The 19,513-nt window shown below is 53.9% G+C and overlaps 3 protein-coding genes across 3 annotated transcripts; 2 read left to right on the forward strand and 1 right to left on the reverse strand.

Annotated features, from left to right (window-relative positions):
* Window positions 1-845: 845 nt before the first annotated feature.
* LOC119802615 lies at window positions 846-3,359 on the forward strand. The gene is made up of 4 exons (XM_038313637.1): window positions 846-1,600; window positions 1,695-1,859; window positions 2,356-2,474; window positions 2,679-3,359. Exons 1-4 carry the CDS (start codon window positions 1,385-1,387, stop codon window positions 2,998-3,000), a joined length of 822 nt encoding a protein of 273 aa, XP_038169565.1. The 5' UTR covers window positions 846-1,384; the 3' UTR covers window positions 3,001-3,359.
* Window positions 3,360-3,711: 352 nt separating this feature from the next.
* Lhb (luteinizing hormone subunit beta) lies at window positions 3,712-4,433 on the forward strand. Its single transcript, XM_038314151.1, has 2 exons — window positions 3,712-3,987; window positions 4,191-4,433. Exons 1-2 carry the CDS (start codon window positions 3,712-3,714, stop codon window positions 4,431-4,433), a joined length of 519 nt encoding a protein of 172 aa, XP_038170079.1.
* Window positions 4,434-4,551: 118 nt separating this feature from the next.
* Ruvbl2 (RuvB like AAA ATPase 2) lies at window positions 4,552-19,397 on the reverse strand. The gene is made up of 15 exons (XM_038313636.1): window positions 19,193-19,397; window positions 14,743-14,797; window positions 12,931-12,986; window positions 12,320-12,461; window positions 11,400-11,529; window positions 11,230-11,296; window positions 7,983-8,089; window positions 7,650-7,743; window positions 7,393-7,516; window positions 6,940-7,034; window positions 6,736-6,854; window positions 5,366-5,485; window positions 5,034-5,163; window positions 4,752-4,866; window positions 4,552-4,659 (listed from the first exon to the last, which is right to left on the reverse strand). Exons 1-15 carry the CDS (start codon window positions 19,202-19,204, stop codon window positions 4,634-4,636), a joined length of 1,392 nt encoding a protein of 463 aa, XP_038169564.1. The 5' UTR covers window positions 19,205-19,397; the 3' UTR covers window positions 4,552-4,633.
* Between the last annotated feature and the right edge of the window lie 116 nt (window positions 19,398-19,513).

The following is a 19,513-nucleotide window of genomic DNA, read 5'->3' on the forward strand; positions in this document are numbered from 1 at the left end:
CTTTTCGAGACAGGGTTTCTTGTGTAGCTTTGGAACATGTCCTGGAACTCACTCTGTAGACCAGACGGGCTTAGAACTCACAGAGAGCCTCCTGAGTGCTGGGATTAAAGGCGTGCACCACCACCGCCTAGCAAGAGTTCTTTAATTTTCTGTGTATTGGATGTTTTACCTTCATGTATGATGTATACCATGATGGTGTCAGAGTATCTGGAGTTACAGATGTTTGTGAGGCACCATGTGGGTGCTGGGAACTGAACCTGGCCGGGTCCTCTGCAAGAGCAAGTGCTGATTCCTCTCCCACACCCCACCTCATCTCCAGTGTTGGGACACCTGAGAGACAGGGTCTCTCCATAGTAGACCAGGCTAGACGCAACATCCTCAGTGTTGGAGCAACAGGCCTAGGGTGTATAAACAGATTCTTTGGAGGCCAGCTTTTCCCAACCTGAGTGAGCCTGGACCACTAGCGGGGCAGAATCTGCCCCTGATGCTGAAGGTGGCCCTGTTCCCACCCTCTCACTCTGACTTCCTGTCTCTTTTCTGTGGGTGGAGCCCCCCTTTCTTTTCTAAGTGTTTCCCGGTGTATTTCTTTCCCTTGGTCCCCCGCCCCCATACCCAGGTGGAAGTTTTCAGCCAAATGAAAGGCAGGCATGACTGGGGACGCTGGCCCTTCAGCCTTCATGGAAAAGAGCTGTCTGGAAACTGTTACCCTGAGGCGGGCAGGCCTGGCAGTCGAGGAGGCAGCCCTTGGGCCAGGGGCCCTGCAGGAAAGGGGCGTTGAGTTCCCCACCCCCTGAGTCAGCCTGTCTTCGAGTCTGCAGTGTCCCCTCCCCTGACCTCCTGTTTCCTTTCTCCTCCTCTCTTGGAGTCTCCACCCTTCACGTATCTGTTTCTGTGCCCGTCTTTCTTAGTCTTCTCCATCTTCTTTCAAAGTCCTGGTCTGGGTTCCCCGAACCCTCCCCAAGCCATTGGCTGGGCTCAGGGTGGGCGGGTTCTGTTACGAGGGGCAACGGCCACACCACAAGCCGCTTCTTGGCTTCCGAGAGGGTGAGAACCATGGCAGGCCGGACCCTAGCTCTGCGATATGGGCCCCCTTGGTCCCCCATTTCTGAAACGGAGGTTCCTGGAACCTGGCCCAGCTGGCATCTTACCAGCAGCGGGGTCGCCCACCACAGGATCCCACCAGCGCCCTTTCCTCCGCCCACTCTGCAGGTGAGAAGCCCCCGGGCGGAGGACAAGACAAAAAGGGGGCAGTTGACAAACCTGTGCAGGGAGGAAAGAAGACTAGGGTTAGACTCTTGCCTTAAAGGAGGCGAGGCCTGGGAGCCTGAACGCCAGGAGCTGGAGGAAGGAAAGGGGAAGGCTCCTTGGGTCTTTTGGCTGAACTATGCACTTTCCCCAGTCTACGGTCGTGGCACCCCTGCCCGCAGCCATGAAGCACGACCCGCGCATCTGGGCTTTTGACGAAGTCATCAGCAGATGGGAAACGACCTCGGGCTCGGCATACACGGCCAAGACTCACGGTGGGCCCTGTGCTCAGCCCAAGGCAGCAGAGCATGAGGACCCTGGGCGGTCACTAGGGATCAAGTCTTTGGCCGAGAAGGTAGGGTTCTGGAGCCTTGCAGTATGTGGGATGGAGAGCTGGACACTGGATTCCCTGCTTCCTCATCTTGAGTCTTTGGATCGCCTTCTTGTAGCTAAGAAGCCACCAGGGTTGGGGTGTCCCCCTGAACACAAAATACCAGATCAGCGAGATGAAGGCACAGTACACAGGCTGTCCAAGTCTGGACCAGAGTGCCCCTCTCTTTGCGGATCCCCAACCCCTGGAGCTCGCTGACCACCACCGCGGGGGCCCTTCCCAGGTAGAGTGGGTTTGGGCACGGCGGGAAGGAGCCTAGGCTGCCCAGAGGGTTAGGGTCCAGACAGTCTCTGGGCTGGAGGAAGCTTGCATTTGAGGGTGTAGCTAAAAGGCATTGGGTTAGCTTGAACTCTGGGGATGGAGCCCGGAGCGAGGCTCTACTTTGCTTCTGAGGCTGTGGGGTGCTGGTGCAATGAACTAAGCTGAGTAGATGCTCCTCAGAGCTGGACTAGAATATTCTGAAACAGGGTCAAGTTAGCAAATGAAGTTAGGTTTCCTGGGTGAGAAATCAGTAGGTGGGGTTGTGATCCAGATGCACCGAACGTCCAATGCCAGTAACTGCTTAGACTAGGAGGGGGCTGGGAAGAGTGTGGTCACAGCTCGAGTTTGGGTACAGTGCTTCCAAGGACCCTGATTTGAGACACAAAGTCTAGCGGGAGGGCTTTAATAGGGTACACCCAATAACTTTCATGTCCACTTCTTTTCCCAATCCGCCTCAGGCCCTCATCCCCTGGACAAGGAACCCAGAGATGGCTGGCCAGCCCTTTACAGTGAGCAAGATGGGTGTCCTGGACCGTCTCCAGCCCTATCTGACAACCTCTGCACGTGACTTCTCAAGGTGAGCCTATGCTCCTCAGGTGGCGGTGTAGGCACAGCCCCTCAGCAGTTCCACCTGCAAAGGCAGGGACCTCAGTACTGACCCAAGCTGAACTCTTCAGCTCAGCATCCAGAACCTCCTCCAAGGTAGCAAGAGCAATTTCCTGGCCCTGGAATCTGAACTCTGCTGTACCTCTGTCTACTCACTTGCTGTCCCCTTCCCCAGGAAAGAGCAGTCTCAGAAAATACTGACTTGCCGGAGCTGTCTGAAGAAGCCACAGGCTTCCGGTCATGGCGGTCCACCGAAGGAACGGCTAGCCCGTGCACGCCCAGTACCACCAGCTGTGCCATACCGGGGGGCCCTGCCTTTGGCCCAGGAGTCCTACGGGCCCTCAGTGCACCCGCTCCGCAGGCTGGACCGCTTCTGCCCACTAGAGGCACCCTGGGGAGGCCCCCACCCGAAGCCAGTGCCTGGCATCCACAGTGTGCCCAAGGCCTACCGCACTGAGAACTCACGCTACGGGAGTGCCAGGGCAGAGCTGGTGTGAGCACGTGAGCCTTACCCACAGGCAGACACTCCAGCATCGGATTTGTGGGTGGGTTGGCCATACCCCACGCTTGCAGAAAAGCCTCCTCCATGTGGAGCTTAGTAATCAAGGAGTTTTATAGCAGAAATCACACGCACGTCTGGATCCACGCATCCTGATTAGGGAGTCGGGTGAGGGGCGGTTGCTCTACTTGTGGTTGGAAGTGTCTGGGTATAGTAAATTTGGAGGCCCACTTGGCGCAGGTGGAACCTAACGCCGAAGCCGTTCCTTTTCATAAGGCTGCACCGAGGGACCCAGCCAGCAGCCTGCAGAGTTCACCTTTTTCTCCTCCTGCGATGGGGGTGAAGGGCCCAAGGGTCCTTCCTGCACTCCCAACATTGGCTAGGCTCAGACACCTGGGGTGAGTGTGAGGCCAATCACTGCTGGTCCCTCACTTCCCTGACCTTGTCTGTCTCTCGCCCCCAAAGAGATTAGTGTCTAGGTTACCCAAGCCTACAGTCGCTGCTTGGTGGCCTTGCCACCCCCACAACCCGCAGGTATAAAGTTAGGTGACCAAGGTAGGGAAGGCATCAAGAATGGAGAGGCTCCAGGTAAGAGTATAGGGCCCTGGGCATCTCCCAATTCCACCAGACCCTAACTGGCACAGATGGACAGTCCTGTGACCTGTGGGGGGTGGGGGTGTCCTGACTGGTGGAGACTCCAAGGACAGAAATGGATTTGATGGCAGGTCCTGAAGGCCAGGATCAATATTATACTGAGTGGGTCCAGAGCCTGGGATGGCAAACCCAGGGCTACACTGAGCCACTGGCTGTGTCCCAGGGGCTGCTGCTGTGGCTGCTGCTGAGCCTGAGTGCAGTGTGGGCCTCCAGGGGCCCCCCGAGGCCAGTGTGCCAGCCTATCAACGCAACCCTGGCTGCAGAGAACGAGGCCTGCCCCGTCTGCATCACCTTCACTACCAGCATCTGTGCCGGCTACTGTCCTAGCATGGTGAGCTCGCCAAAAGGGCTGGGACGTCACTTCTCTCACAAAGAACCATCACCTCAGCTAGACCCAAGACAGGTGGTGGCGGTGAGGCCAAAGGGGAGGGCATCTGGGCAGGGGTCACAGCCACTGTGGGGTTGGGAAATCAGGTGGACACTGAGCCGGGTCAGGGTACGGGAGCATTCTGACTCTTTTCTCCGGGGCTCCAGGCGCGAGTAATGTCGGTCGCCCTGCAGCCTGCGCACCAGACCGTGTGTACCTACCAGGAGCAGCGCTTTGCATCTGTGCGCCTGCCTGGCTGCCCACCTGGTGTGGACCCCGTGGTCTCCTTCCCTGTGGCCCTCAGCTGCCGCTGTGGGCCCTGCCGTCTCAGTAGCTCTGACTGTGGGGGTCCCAAGGCTCAACCGTTGGCCTGTGACCTCCCCCACCTCCCTGGCCTCCTCCTCCTCTGAGGCCCACCCCCTAACTTCTCTATTTCAAGGAGCTGGCAAGTGTTCCAATCATCCCTCCCAATAAAGGCTTTACAATTGCACTTGGGTGTCCGTGGGCTTTGAGGACACACAGCAGGGCTCCAGTTTCCAACCATTTTATACAAAGTCAGTGCCAGAATCTGTAGAAAACGAGGTGGGCAGGGCTGGGGCAGAGCGCCAGCTCAGGAAGTGTCCATTGTTTCGCCTTCTGTGGAGAGGGGGAGCCAAGCACGAATGAGGTCCAGGGTGCTCCCATGTAGCCCCCTCCCACAGTGGCAGCAGCCCGGGTGGGCTACTCACTGAGCTCGTTGAAGAGGAAGGCATCTTGGTATTCCTTCATGTACTGTGTGGAGCGGGATTCATCCAGGAAGAGGGAGTATACGCGTTTGATGTCATCCACCTGCACTTCTGTGCCCTGGAGACAGCCGGGTCGGGTCAGCATGGGTCCAAGCTCCCCTCCCCCACAGCCTTTTCCTCTAAGACTGCTGTGGTTCTTAGTCCCCACCGAATACCCATGTGCCATGGCCCATGGGCTACCCCAGGGCTATCCCTTTAGTCCTCCACGCTAGCGGGCTGGCTTACCTTTCTTTTCCGGCACACCAGGCTGGCCGCTGTGATGAGCTGGATGGCGTAGCGCAAGGAGGTCTCCAGCCCAATGCGGGTCAGAACCGTGTAGGCGTCCTCGCTCATCTCCACATCCTCCTCCTCACAGCTGCGGGCGCGCAGGCCTCAGCCGGCAGAACGGCAGAACGGCAGACCCACCCCGCCCCCGCCCAGAGCACCCAGGACACAGGCCTCAGACCCCAGGGTGCTTCCCACTGGTAGGATGCCACACTGGTGTCCCAGATACAGAGGCCTGGACGAATCCCTCCCATCCAATCTCAGTGTCCCCATAAAGAGGCCGGGTAGCCCACCGGATGCGCAGAATCTGCTTGGTGTCCTTCTCACTGTAGGGGGACGTCGAGACAATGAGCAGGCGGTCTAGCAGGTCAATGGGGATGCCATGAGGACTTTGGTAGCTGGTGCCTCGGATCCTGGGGTGAGGGAGCACAGTTAATGGATGTTCCGGGAAGCCATGCTGGCCGTCACAGTCTTGGGGGGCTGAGTAACTCTATGAGCACAGGCTCTTATCATCTATAAGAAGTTCTCCCCAGCGGCACTAGTGGCTGTCCTGTCCCCTGCTGCACAGGAAATTCTTGGTGGGAAATGGGACTCATAACAAATCGTTCCAGTAATGGGCAGTTTAGCCACAACTACAATGCTGTTCTCGAGAGGTGGTTCAGGCAACTGCTGGATTCCAACCTACCATCCCTGCACTTTCCAGACTAGGGGAGAGGTTGACACAGGGACTAGGGATTGCAGGTGAACATCAGGTGACAAAGGGGTTGGACCCTCCCTCAGCCAGTGCAGACCTCAGGACTGGCTCCCCTGTGCCTTGGTCTAAAGTGGCCTTGGGAAAGCCGATGGGTTTTGCTAGCCAGCTGTGAGGCAGGAGCGCAGAGCAGAGCCGAGCCGAGCAGAGCAGAGCAGGCGAGGCTGTCAGCCACAGCCTGTTAGTGCTGTCAGCCCTCTGCCTTCCTCACAGCCACCTCTAACTCCAGTTCCAGGGCTATGATGCACTCTTGTGGCATCTGTGGAGACCACATGCATGCGCGCATATACAGAGACGCACACATAAAAATACATCAGAAAAGAGAAAGGGGCTGAAGAGATGGTTAATAGAGTATCCCTGCAGAAGACCCAGGCAGGTTCCCAGTACCCACACTGGGTAGCTCATAACCGCTTCTAAGGGCAGCTGCAGGGTCTACAGCTCTGGACTCTTCCCACAGCTGAATCCGCACCTCTACCCCTCCCCACCACCACACACACACAACTTCAAAAACAACCAAAAGGGGGATGCCATGGTAAAACATGAGACAGGGTGATGTGCTCGGCGAAGCCCATGAGCCACCACTAGAGGGAGCCTTGCACCCTGAGCCCTGTCCCTCCTTGGTTCTCCACACTTGGGTCCTCTGTCTCAGTCTACACAGTGCTAGCCCACTGGTGGAGTGGGTGACCCCATGCCCAGCACGTCACAGTATCGTTGGGTTCAGGTGACAAAGTGTCCAGGTGAGTGACTTGATGGGTCACCGCAGTTTGTGACGTGCCTAACAGATGCCCCAAGCCCAGGACTGGGGACAATGCTGAGGCAAGCTTGGTGAGGAGGTGCCGGCGTACCAACCACGGCTACCATCACCCCTGGGCCAGAGCGCACCTTCACCCAGAAAGCTCTAAAGCTGCTCACCGGGTAATGCCTCGATTGGTGGCCATGATGAGGACAGGGGCCATGTCACTCTCCAGGGCCCGGTTGAGGAAGGAGAAACTCTCAATATCCAGCATGTGGACCTCGTCGATGAACAGTACCTGGAAGCCAGCGGGACACAAATCACGATCAGGGTGGAGACCACGTACCCAGGCCAGACTCGCCCACCTCAGCCCAGTCACTCACCCCAGGGATGATCTCCGCCTTGCCCTCCTCTCTCCACTCAGCCACCTTGGCATTGATCTGTTCTCGGACTTCTGACTTGATCTCCCCTGTGTCTCCTGCCAGAGACAGGGGGCATCAGTGGAGCTAGGGGCTGGGTTGAGGCCCAGAGGTGGCAAAGACAAAGGAAGCGAATGCCAGAGTGGAGCTGTAGAGCTACAGAGCCAGCCCTGGAACGCCCCGCAAAGGACAGAAGGCAGGAACCCGAGGAAGAAATCAGGGCCATGCACGGAAGGATAAAATCAGAAGAACAGAAGGCAGACGGTAGGTCTGGGAAGACAGACTGAGAAGGTGGCAGTGCCAGGAAAGGGGTACAAAGACCAGAGGGTGGGCGGCACCAAGGGAAGAGAAAGAAGGGGCACACCAAAAGATGAGCGCAGTCACGATGCTGGGGACTAATGGGGAGGGACAGCTGACCTGAGAAGAGGGCCAGGAAGCCCTGAGTACGGGAGTTGATGACGTCAATCTCATGGAGGGACACGGTGTGAACCACCTCCTTGCGCTTCTGCAGCTCCCCATCTGGGCACTGCACAAACTTGGTCTGTGGGGCCGAGGGCAAGTGTGAAGGCAGCAAGGGCATGGGCACCAGGGGCCGCACACCAGAGGTAACGTAGCATCCAGACCCCATGATGTAACAGAAACATCCCATTGCCAGGTCAGGGTCAGCCAAGTACCTGGGAGCCCATGGCGTCATAGTCTCGAGCACGTGTGAAAGAGCGGCCCAGCTTGGAAATCTTGCCTGTGGCCTTGTCAATCGTGATCACATCTCTGCAGATACAACGGGACACAGTGAGAGTCCCAGCACTCAGCAGAGGGTCAGGGGCAGGAGCACCTCTGATCTCAGCACTTAGGAGGTGGAGGCAGGAGGATCTCTGTGAGTTCAAGGCCAGCCTAGTCTACAAAGTGAGTTCCAGGACAGCCAAGGCTACAGAGAAACTGTCTTGGAGAATAAAACAAAAGAGAGGACTCTCACTGCCCCAGCCACCTTCATGGCTGCAAAGGCTCACCCAGCCTGGACCTTGTCCTTGGTCAGAGACTCGATCATCTTGGTGCCCAAGTCATAGATGGTCTCCATCTCCGTGGTCTTGAGGGTCAGCTTGCCCACCTTGGATCCCTGAGGGGACACACCAGGAAACACTCAGACCAACTTACCCTTTTGTGGCCAAAACTGGCGTGGCACAGGAAGCTCGTGGCTCGTGGCAGGAAAGGTGATAACATGGGTGCTGGGACTTAAGTAGAACTCTCCAGTGTGTGCTGTGTCACTGTAAGCCCACAGAGAAGTGGGAAGAAGTGCCAAATGCCAACAGGGCTTTCATGCCCAAATCAAAGCCATTGTTTCCCCTGTAGTTCTGGGCCTGGAACCCTGAGCCCTTGGCTCAGCATGCACCTGTCATGCTCCTGGGCCCTCACATCGATCCGCAGCCCCACTCTAATGAGACAAAGTATCGTTCTATTATACAGGGTGGACTTGAACACCTGGGCTCACAAGACCTTCTGCCTCAGTCTCTTGAGCATCTGACCACAGTAGAAAAAAAGTGGTTTTGTTGATTACAAAATCAAAACAGCAAATAAAGGCAACTAAGACCAGGCCATCCCATCTGATCCACAAAACAAGATCCAGGTCACCCAGAACTGTTGCATAGAGAATCCCTGCCGTGAAAACCAAAATAAACAAATGGGGGGGGGGGAGAAAGAGAGAAAGAGAGGGGAGGGGAAGAGAAGAAAAGAAAAGAAAAGAAAAGAAAAGAAAAGAAAAAAAAAAAAAAGAAGCAGCAAAGCAGTCGGGTGGGCAGGGCACATGAACCAATCTCAATGACCTTGGAACTTAGTGGGAGAACCGACTCCCACAATTTGTCCTCTGACCTCTAACACATTAAATAAATGAAAACAAAAACACTTTATAAAACATTAATTAAAAACAAAAAAAAGCCAGCTGGGAAATGATACACTCTTTTAATTTCTGCACTCGGGATGCAGAGACAGAAGGATCTCTGAGTTTGAGGCCAACCTGGTCTACAGAGAAAGTTCCAGGACGGCCAGGGCTACAAACAAACTCACACATTTTTCTCAGCACATAAGCACGCTTTATACTACTCAGGGCTGGCTCAGGAATCAACTATCTGTTCCTGGCCCCTGTAGGGTAGGAGGCACGATAAAAGGACTAACGGGGAGCTGGGTTTATCTAAACATAATTTTTTGATTTGTTTTGCTTTTATTTTTGAGACAGGGTTTCCCTGTTTAACAGCCCTGGCTGTCCTGGAACTAGCTCTTGTATACCAGGCTGGCCTCGAACTCACAGAGATCCACCCATCTCTGCCTCCCAAGTGCTGGGATTAAAGGCATGCACCACCACTGCTCGGCTTTGAACATAAATATTTTAACATTTTATTCTCTCTCTTTTTTAAAAAAAAATCTCTTAAAAAAATATTTATTTATTTATTTATTTATTTATTTATTATGTATACAATATTCTGTCAGTGTGCGTGCCTGCAGGCCAGAAGAGGGCACCAGACCTCATTACAGATGGTTGTGAGCCACCATGTGGTTGCCGGGAATTGAACTCAGGACCTTTGTAAGAGCAGGCAGTGCTCATAACCGCTGAGCCATTTCTCCAGCCCCCATTTTATTCTCTTTAATTACAAGCATATGTGTGTCTATGTGTGGGTTAATGTACATGAGTACTGGTACTCACAAAAGCCAGAAGAGGGTTTTTTGTTTGTTTGTTTGTTTGTTTGTTTTTGGTTTTTCGAGACAGAGTTTCTCTGTGGCTTTGGAGCCTGTCCTGGAACTCACTCTGTAGACCAGGCTGGTCTCGAACTCACAGAGATCCGCCTGCCTCTGCCTCCCGAGTGCTGGGATTAAAGGCATGCGCAGAAGAGGATATTATTGGATCTCTAGAACTGTGGTTAGAGGTGGCTATGAGCCACCCAACGAGAGTGCTGGGAACTGAACTTGGGTCCTCTGGAAGAGCAGTCCATGTTCTTAACCACTGAGCCATTAAAGAAAACATTCACAACTATACATACACAAAAATCTTAAAGACGTTTCTTAGAAAAAGCTTTACCTATAATAGTCCTACCATATTTATAAAATCTAAAATTTAATTACCAATAGAATGAACTATTACCAATAGAGTGAGGGCTGCACATTAAAAAAAAGTAAGACTATCTCAAAACAAACAAATCAGGAGAGCTAGTTCATGCCAACAACCCAGCGCTCAGGAGGCTGAAGTCACCCTGGGTGCAGGATCCTATCTCAGAAGGCAATAGGGTGGGAATGTGGCTCAGCAGAGGGCTTGCTTATCATGCACGAAACCCTGGGACTCTTCCCACATCATACAACCCAGGCACAGCGATGCCTATGATCCTAGCTCTCAAGAGGCGGGCCATGGGAAACTCAGCCACCTGAGCTATATAGAAGACGCTCCAGGCCACGCTGGGCTGGAGAGAGGTTCCGCAGGTGAGAATACCTGATGTGCAAGCACAAGGACCTGACTTTAGATCCCAGCACCCATGCTAATAAAAACAATAATAAACCAGGCATGACCGCATGAAGGCCTGAGATCCCACTGCTACCGGGGGTGAAGAAAGGCTCACTGGGACTTGGTGGCTGTCAGCCTAGCTGTAAAACAGGACGAAGGAAAACCTATTAGACCATTTACTCTCTAGATTAAAAACCTGCATTTCGCCGGGCGGTGGTGGCGCACGCCTTTAATCCCAGCACTCGGGAGGCAGAGGCAGGCGGATCTCTGTGAGTTCGAGACCAGTCTGGTCTACAAGAGCTAGTTCCAGGACAGGCTCCAAAGCCACAGAGAAACCCTGTCTCGAAAAAACAAAAAAAAAAACAAAAAAACAAAAAAACTTGCATTTCTTTACACGCATGGGCACGTATGCACAGGTGCAACTCAGAGGAGAGCCAGTGAGCGGCTGGCTCCTTCCACACATGGGCTGTGTGAGGAACGCACACCAGGCCTGGCAACAAGGGCCTTCCACATTCAGTTACCTCACTAGCAACTTTAAAGGCATAAAATGAAACACGGGGCAGCTGCCTGAGACACATGGGTTTGACCAGGCAGACACATCTGGGTGACAACTGGAAGCAGGAAGTGTGGGGAGGTTAAGTCACCCGGGTGGGCCTAGCGTGAAGGGAAGCATCTGGTTCTTGGTGCCCACAGTAACTCATCAGCCCACACACTCTCTTGGCCATGATTGTGACTGAAGCAAAAGGTAAGGGACTAAGAAGCCAGAGACTCACCGTGCCTGTGGCTGGTCGGTCAATCTGGATCTCCACCACCTCGCCTTCAATGATCTCTGTCTCCTCCCTGGCAGGACAGACAACAGAGCCTGCATCAGACTGGCCCCAGCCACCCTGGTTCACAGACCAGGACTTCAGGCAAGCAGAGTGGACATCCATCCGCTACTCACTTGATACGAACGCCGATGGAACGGCGGAAGGCTTGAGTCAGAGCCTCAGTCTTGCTCATCTCCAGAGAAAATATCTCGCTGCCTGCGATGGCTGTGAAGGGTGTGTCGGGGCCCAGTGCCTGGGCCATGCCTGTGGGAGCAGCGGTAAGGCAGCTGTGGTTGCTGGCCCCAGGTCACTGACACAGCAGGGCTCCGTGGTTCACGCTTCCCAATAGACATCCTTAAAACCATCCATGCCTCTGCTCCATGTCCGCCCCTACCAGCCATTTAGTTTCCACATTCTGTAGTCTTCCACCTCAGCACACATCACCTAGTAAGGCACGGTGACACGGCCACCTCTCCAGGTAGTGCCATTTCGGAACTGACAGAACCACCCTTGGCCCTACCGTCTTGGCAGAGGTGGGAGTGGGAACACAGGTGGATCAGGAGAGCCTCAGAGGCAGAGGTGCCTGAGGAGGACCCTGAAGGACAGACAGTTCCACAGGAAGAGAGGCAGCGGTGGTCCTCAGTCACCCCCACTCTATGAAGACAGCAATGACAAAACAATGCTGCGTGGCGGCTCACACCTGTGTCCCAGCACTTGGGAGGCGGGCCGGGTGCATCTCCAGGCCAGCCAAGAATGTCGATATCTAAAGGCCCAGCCTGCTCTGCGCACGTGCGATGGAATCACAAATGCAGAAGTAAACAGCTTCCCTACAGGGCAGCTGCTCCTGACTGGACTACAGGGATGGTGGGAGCTTACACAGCCTTCTTGGAATACATGGTGACCCCAACATGGAAGCAGAAAATGTTGAGGCTAGAAGACAGGGGCCCCGTTTAACTGCTCAATGGCCAGACAGCCTCCTCCTGACGCTTCCAGGAGTGTCTGCTGAAGTTCTCCTGTTCCTGACTTCCACAGAAGGGACTCACTGGCCTCTTACCCATGGCGATGGCTGTCTTCCCGGTGCCTGGCTGGCCAGCAATGAGGACGGCCCGCCCTGCAATCTTCCCTTCTCGGATCATCTCCAGCACCACACCAGCTGCGCGCCGGGCAGCCAGCTGCCCCACCATGCCCTGGGAAGCCTGGACGGTAGGAGGTGAGAGGCATGGAAGGTGACGGATGGCCTCCAAAGCCACTGCTATATTCCCACCACACCTTGGCCCACACTCTGCCTGTACTGACTTTCTTCTTTTTTTTTTTTTCCCCTCAAGATAGCGTGAAAGACTGTTCGCACAAGCAGCACATGGATAGACACGAATCAGTCACACGGGATTCGAACTCGGGAACACACGCACTCACTCGCACGCGCGAGTGAGCGCCTTACACGATGAGCCACCGCCCGGCTCTGACTTTCTTCTTTTTTTAGGCAGGGTCTCCCACTGCAGACCAGGCTGGCCTTGAACTCCCAGAATTCTGCCTCCCAGCACTGGGATTGCAGGTGGGCATAACTGTGGCTGAACTGCTTTTGCATAGAATCAAGAGGTCTGAAGATAGGAATAACCCTGCCCAAGTTGGCAGGAGCAGCCCGCATACCCAGCCCCAAAGCTCTACCTGTCTTGGTTCCAAGGCATCATCCAGTCCAAGACCTCTGATGTGGGAGTGAGCGCCTGTGTGGGAGGAAGGGAAGAGTCACTGGCTGCTTCCACGCTATTGGACTCTGAGTCAAGGGCTTCCCTCAGAGCTCAGGTTGCTCCCTCGGTCAAATGAGGCCAGGAAGATGCCTGAGCATGTACGGTTAAGTGTGCAACATCCGAGCACTTAACGATGCCACCAAGGTCCTAGGTATGGGCTCAAGAACGAATGGCGAGGACCACTGTGGGAAGATACTGGTACTTAGCCCTTAGGGCTGGTATTCCACATCACCCTGACAAGCCAGAGCACACCGCTACCATTCCTGAGCCCATCCACAGGGATGAGGAGAGTGCGGACGGGTTAGGGCCGAAGCCCAGACCCCACCCGGACAGGGGTGAGGACAGGAGCTCTGTAATAAAGCTCAAAGGACACAGGCACCAGACCGAGTCACGGCCCACCGGACGCTACCACACCTTCAAGGGGGTTGTGTCACTTTTGTGGAGATGAGATTTAGCAAGCGCTGGGGATGTCTGAGTCCCTGGGCTCTCCCCAGGCATTGGGATAGGGGTTGCTTCATTTCAGTAAAGCAGAACTCATCGGCCACATGGCAGTACATATCTGTGATCCCAACACTTGGGGGCAGAGGCAGGTGGATCTCTGTGAGTTCGAGGCCAGCCTGCTCTACAGAGTGAGTTCCAGGACAGCCAGGGATATATAGTGAGTAAGTGAAAAGATAAAAGATCCTGTCTCAAAAAAGCAAAGAAAAAATTAAAAGCCTGGACAGGCAGCATCCAAGGGCATCACTGGTGCAGCTGGTCTCTACCGGGTCAGCTGCAACAGGCTCCAGCACTCTAAATGGGGAAGCATCAACGTGCCATTCTTAAAACACTCTTAAGTTTTAGAGACAGGGTCTCACCAAGTTGCCCAGGCTGTCTTGAAACCCATGTTCCTCTACCTCAGCTACCACACCTGCCCACAGTCTCTCAGTGACTCGGATATTCACAAGGGGCAACTATTAGCCCCAATTTGCGGGTCAGAAAACTGAGGCGCAGAGCCAGTAGCCTGGGCGCTGGGCTCATAGAGTCCACCATGAGTCAGCACTTGGAACCCGCAGTCCCTCTACTGCCTTAGAGGTGGGGGTGACTGCTGAACAGCAGGCCAGCAGGACTCCTGGGAGACACTCGCCAGCTTCTGCACCCCGGCTCACTGAAGCAGGGACTCCTGGGAGACACCCGCCAGCTCGCTGAAGCAGGTGAGCTGCAGCTCAGCGGGGATGGCGCTCAGGGTCCTGACAATGCATCTGCTGAGTCGCTACAGCACATGCAATACACCCCTCATAAAAGACCCTTTCTGCCTACCTCCCCCACCACACACTCTCTCTCCCTCTCTCCACTGCTCCTGTCTCCAGAGATGGGTCTCCCCGCTTCCCCTCCACATGAGCCCCGTTGTATGATGGTCTCAGTCTCTCTCTTGCCATTCTTCAAACTATAAAAGACAGGATGACAGACTCTGAACCTTCTGGGGTCACAGGGGACTTGCAGCATGTGCATCCATGAATCTCGTGGTCATCTGTTGAGGGTTCTCCAGGCGCGGGGCCTGAGACACACCAGAAACGAAGCACACCAGGACACCCCAGGAGCATCTGACCACAGCACTTGTATGCAGGGAACATGGTTCAGATACTCCAGAAACCATGGAGGCACCAGGTCTATGGCAGCAGGACCTACCACATCCTTCTCTGCCTGTCTGAACACTCAGCCGCAGTCTCCTGTCCTGTCCCTGCGCACTTACCAATTCGCTCGATTCTCGTCACATCCCGGATCTCAGGGACTTTGGTGGTAGCTGCCTGCAGGTAAGGAGGATGGATGTGTAAGATTCCCACGAGCCCCATTTTTGTCTCCTCTCCTTCCTCCAGGTCCTACAGTTCCCCAGGAGTCTCCCAGAGCAGTGCTCTGGTTCCTAGTAGGTGCACACCCCATAAAGGGCACAGGTCACACCTCTCTGGCGCACCTTGGACTCCGTGTTCATGGTTTGACATATTAGAGTACCGAGCTCATTCAACAAACACCTACCAGGGTCTCCTGAGCTCCCGAAGCAGCAGCTACCACTACTCCCTCTCAGAGGAGAGATGGGAGTAAACACGTCCTGGGATGTCTGAGCCCTTGGACACTCCCACAGAGCAAGCACACCAATGTTCACAACAGCCAAAAGCCACACACATCGTCTTTAGTGACCGATGGGCGAGCAAGCAGGAAACGGTCTATTCACTTATGGAAGACCATTCAAGCGTAAAGAGGAAGAACACCAAATGTCCTAAGTGTATGGGCTCTACACATAACGATCCCACGTAGGATCACTGGCTGCTTTCCCAGGGCACACATGTGGTGTCTCACAATGTCTGTAACTCCAGCTCCAGGAGGTACGACACCCTCTTCTGGTCTCCACGGACAAAGACATACACGGAGGCAAAACAGCCACATGCATAAAATAAGACACGATTCCAGGAAGAGAAAGCAATGGTCCAGAAATAGAAGCAAAGGCTCGGGGAGGGAGCTGTGGGAAAGGTGGGGGTGCCCGGAAAGGGGCTGAGTCAGGAGGCGTGCTCTAAGCCTGGGGCTAGCCCCAGCTACAGGGAAATCCAGATAGTGGCCCTTGTACACCTTGTGATATTTTTATGAACTCAGCGTGCCTCTCCCTGGACAGGACCTCCAGGATCCCCTATGGCTGTCACAGCCTGGCTTCTGCTGTGCAGCTCTTCCAATTTACTCTTCCTAGGAGGCTGGATGGACGCCAGGAGCATGAGACCCCAAACTACTATTACACACAGGCCCTCCACAGGGCAAGCAAGCAAAGACACACCCCCAGGAACCCAGCTCTCCCAACAAATAGTCCTGCTAAGTTTGTTCACTGCTGAACAAACATCCGTTTAGGACTCAAGACCCAGCAAGTATAGGTTGGTGGCAGAACTCCTCCCTGCTGTGCGGGAATGTGCTCCATCCTGCCACTTTCATCTCAATGGTGTTTATAATCACCATAGAAACCAACTTCTGGGCATGTCTGTAAGCATGTTTGTTTCTGGACTGAGTTAAATGGGAAAACACAGGCATTCACCACTCTCTGCTTCCTGACTGAGGACACAATGTGACCGGCTGCCTCGGGCTCCTACTGTCACAAGGGACTGTATCCCCTCCAACCGTGAGCCACAAACCTATCATGCTGGTCAGTATTAATTTTCTGTCAATTTGACACAAGCTAGAGTTATTAGGAAAAAGGAATCTTAATTAAGAAACTATCTCCTTGGGCCAAGCAGTGGTGGTGCACGCCTTTAATCCCAGCACTCGGGAGGCAGAGGCAGGCGGATCTCTGAGTTCGAGGCCAGCCTGGTCTACAAGAGCTAGTTCCATGACAGGCTCTAGAAACTACAGGGAAACCCTGTCTCGAAAAACCAAAAAGAGCTAGTTCCAGAATAGTAAGGGCCACACAGAGAAACCCTGTCTTGAAAATCCAAAAATAAATAAAGGCTACTATGCTCATGCTGTCAACACCCTTGGGACCCAGATCTGGTTGTGCTGGCTCTCTGGTGCCCACATGGAACTCAGGAAGAAATGTCCCTATGTCCTGGAGGAGGGGCTATATTCTATACACATAATCCCCCCTGAATGTGGAGGTTTCGGAGGTTGCCACAATCTATAAGACCTTTATCCAAGTGGCTCCTGGCCATCTGAGGGCACCTTCAAACTGTTGAGGCCACTGGTCAGAGATCGGAGCCCAGGTGAGCACAGGAGTCAAGGGTCAGGGTGACAATGAGGCCTCCAAGGAGAAGTGTGCTGGGCGGGGACTCTGAGGAAGCCAGCAGGAAGGTGCATGTCTCCAAACCTGAGCACTTGAACTCAAAGTCTGGGACCCACATGGTGGAGAGAACCCACTCCCACAGGTTGTCCTCTGATGTCATGAGCCCTGGCAAACCGTCACCCACACAAATACACACAAACAAAATAAATGAAAATATCATTTAGGGGCTGGAGAGACGGCTCAGGGCTTAAGAGTGTTTTTTTTACTCCTCTTGCAGAAGACCCAGGTTCAGTTTCCAGCTATAACTTGGGGCTGAAGAAATAGCTTAGTGGCTGGGAACATGGTTGCTCTTCTACAGGATCCAGGTAGGTTCAATCCCAGCAACCCATGGCAGCTCACAACCATCTGTAGCTCAATCCTCCTGTGTCCTTTGTGGGCACCAGGCACACACATGGTACACAGCACACACACAGGAGAACTATGTGAAAACAGGGGCTGCAGAGATGGCTCAGTGGTTAAGAGCACTTGCTGCTCTTGCAAAGGACCCACGTTTGGTTCCAACATGGTGGCTCACATCCATAATTCCAGTTCCAGGAGACCCAATGCCCTTTTCTGGCCTTCTTTAGGCACTGAAATTACATGGTGCATGTACAAGTTCCTACATATAACATAATATAATAATAAACTTAAAATATATTTAAAGTAACTTAAAAAATTTGAAGTGACTACCAGGCAATGCTTTGGGAGCTCTGACCTGAGGCTGAATACAGCTGAAGTCTTACATCTGTGCTGTACGAGGATGAATAAACAAAACACAAACAAATGACATACATCCCCAGCCCGGCCCACCTCTGGATCCGGAGGACAGACCTTCAAGAGTGGCTCTTTCCTCCTGCCTCCCCATCTTCTTCCTCCTCCTCCTCCCCACCATGGTTAAAAGCAACAGGCTCTCCACTGCCCTTCCTACAACTTGACTGGGCTCAACACCAGAACTGAGTCCACCAGAGGTCACAGTTATTTCTTCACCTGTCTGGGGAGCAGATGCCAGGCCCAGTCTGTTTGGTCTCACTTGCTGGGGTTTACTCTCTCATTTTAACATCTAAGTAATTGTGTGTTCACAGACATGTGCCCTGTACGAGGTTCCGGGAAATGCACATAGTCTCTGGACAAGGCGCCAGGCTCTGAACCCGCACTGTATTCTCGCCCTCTGGACATGCCACTTCCCTGTCCACGACACATGCTCTCCAGCACACAGCACAGGCTCACAGTTGTTAGTCTCTCCAAAGCTCAGGACTGAGACAGAGAACTGCACAACTGGCCACTGACTCTAACAGGAGGAAGTTGAAGTTTCTGTAACACGATGAGGGATAAGTCAAGGTCCTGCCAGCCCAGGCTCTTGTTTACTTACTCATCCACAAAGACACCTGAGCATCCTGCCAGGTGGTGGTGGCGCACACCTTTAAGTCCAACACTTGGGAGGCAGAAGCAGTGAGTTCTAGGATAGCCAGAGCTAAAGAGTATAACCTCTCTCTCTGTGTGTGTATGTGTGTGTGTAAAACAAATCTGAGTATCCACATGATTCTTCCATCACACTTAGTATTCTTTTTTGGGTGGGTGGGCGGTGAGAGGTTATCCAGAAAAGGTTTCTCTGTATTTCTGGATATCCAAAAACTTGCTTTGTAGATGGTCAGGCTGGCCTCTAACCCAGAGATCTGCGTGCCTCTGCCTCCCAAGTGCTTGATCTAAAGATGTGTGCCACACCACCTCCTGGTAGACCTAGGATTCTTTTTTTGTTCTTGTTTTTCGAAACCGGATTTCTCTGCACAGCCATGGCTATTCTGGAACTCACAGAGGTCCGCCAGCCTCTGCCTCCCAAGTGCTGGGGTTGGAGGTGTGCGTCACCACCGCCTGACGCGACCTAGTTCTTAGACACAGTTGTCTTCTCCATCATCTTCTAAGGCCACGACTATTAGCTTTCTCCTTCCGCAGAGGTCAAGACACCAGGCTCTTCTTTCACACCCAGGTCAGCCCTCTTCCATTAAGTCCAGGCATCCTCACCGGCCCGCCTCCCCTAGACCGGGCCTCACACAGTCCTCCCTCAGACCCAGGCATTTAGGCTCCAGCCCTCCTAGCTCACCCAGAAAGGTGCACACACCAGCACTCCTTCCTCAGAGCTTGCTACATTCTTCCCAATGTTTCCCTTAGGCCCACGTGCCCTCCCAAGCCTCCTTGAGACCCAGGCGACTTCCTCAGCCCTCTTCCTTCATGCACACAGGCATCCTCCTCTTTATCTCTTGCTCAGACCCAGGATCCTCCTCAGCATCCTCCCTCAGACTCATGAGTCCTCCCCCAAAACCACGCATCTTCCTCAGCCCTCTTCCATCAGACCGCCTCCTCAGATTCCACAAGGAGGATTTTTCTCAGTTCTCCACAAGCACCCAACACTTACCACAGTTGCCATGATGCACACCAACCGCCAATGCCTCAGCGGAAACGGAAATCGGCCCAGGAGCGGCCTTTGTTCTCTCTAGGCTCCCCAGTCATCCAGCCCTCTCTATGGTTCATAATGTAAAACTCTCCTGGCCGCGCCCATCCCAGAGGCTAAATTGGAAGGCGGGTGTCTGAATCTTGGGCGGGTTCTTGACGTTTCCTGCTCCTCCTCCTTTTACCCACCCACCCCCACCCCCAACCGCTAAGTCCGATTGCAAAATCCTGAACTCTTTGTAGCAACCACACGTCCTCCACGATCGTTTTCGCCTCTGTCCACCCT

Source organism: Arvicola amphibius, chromosome 12 (genome assembly GCF_903992535.2).
Source record: "Arvicola amphibius chromosome 12, mArvAmp1.2, whole genome shotgun sequence".
Taxonomy (NCBI): Eukaryota; Metazoa; Chordata; class Mammalia; order Rodentia; family Cricetidae; genus Arvicola; species Arvicola amphibius.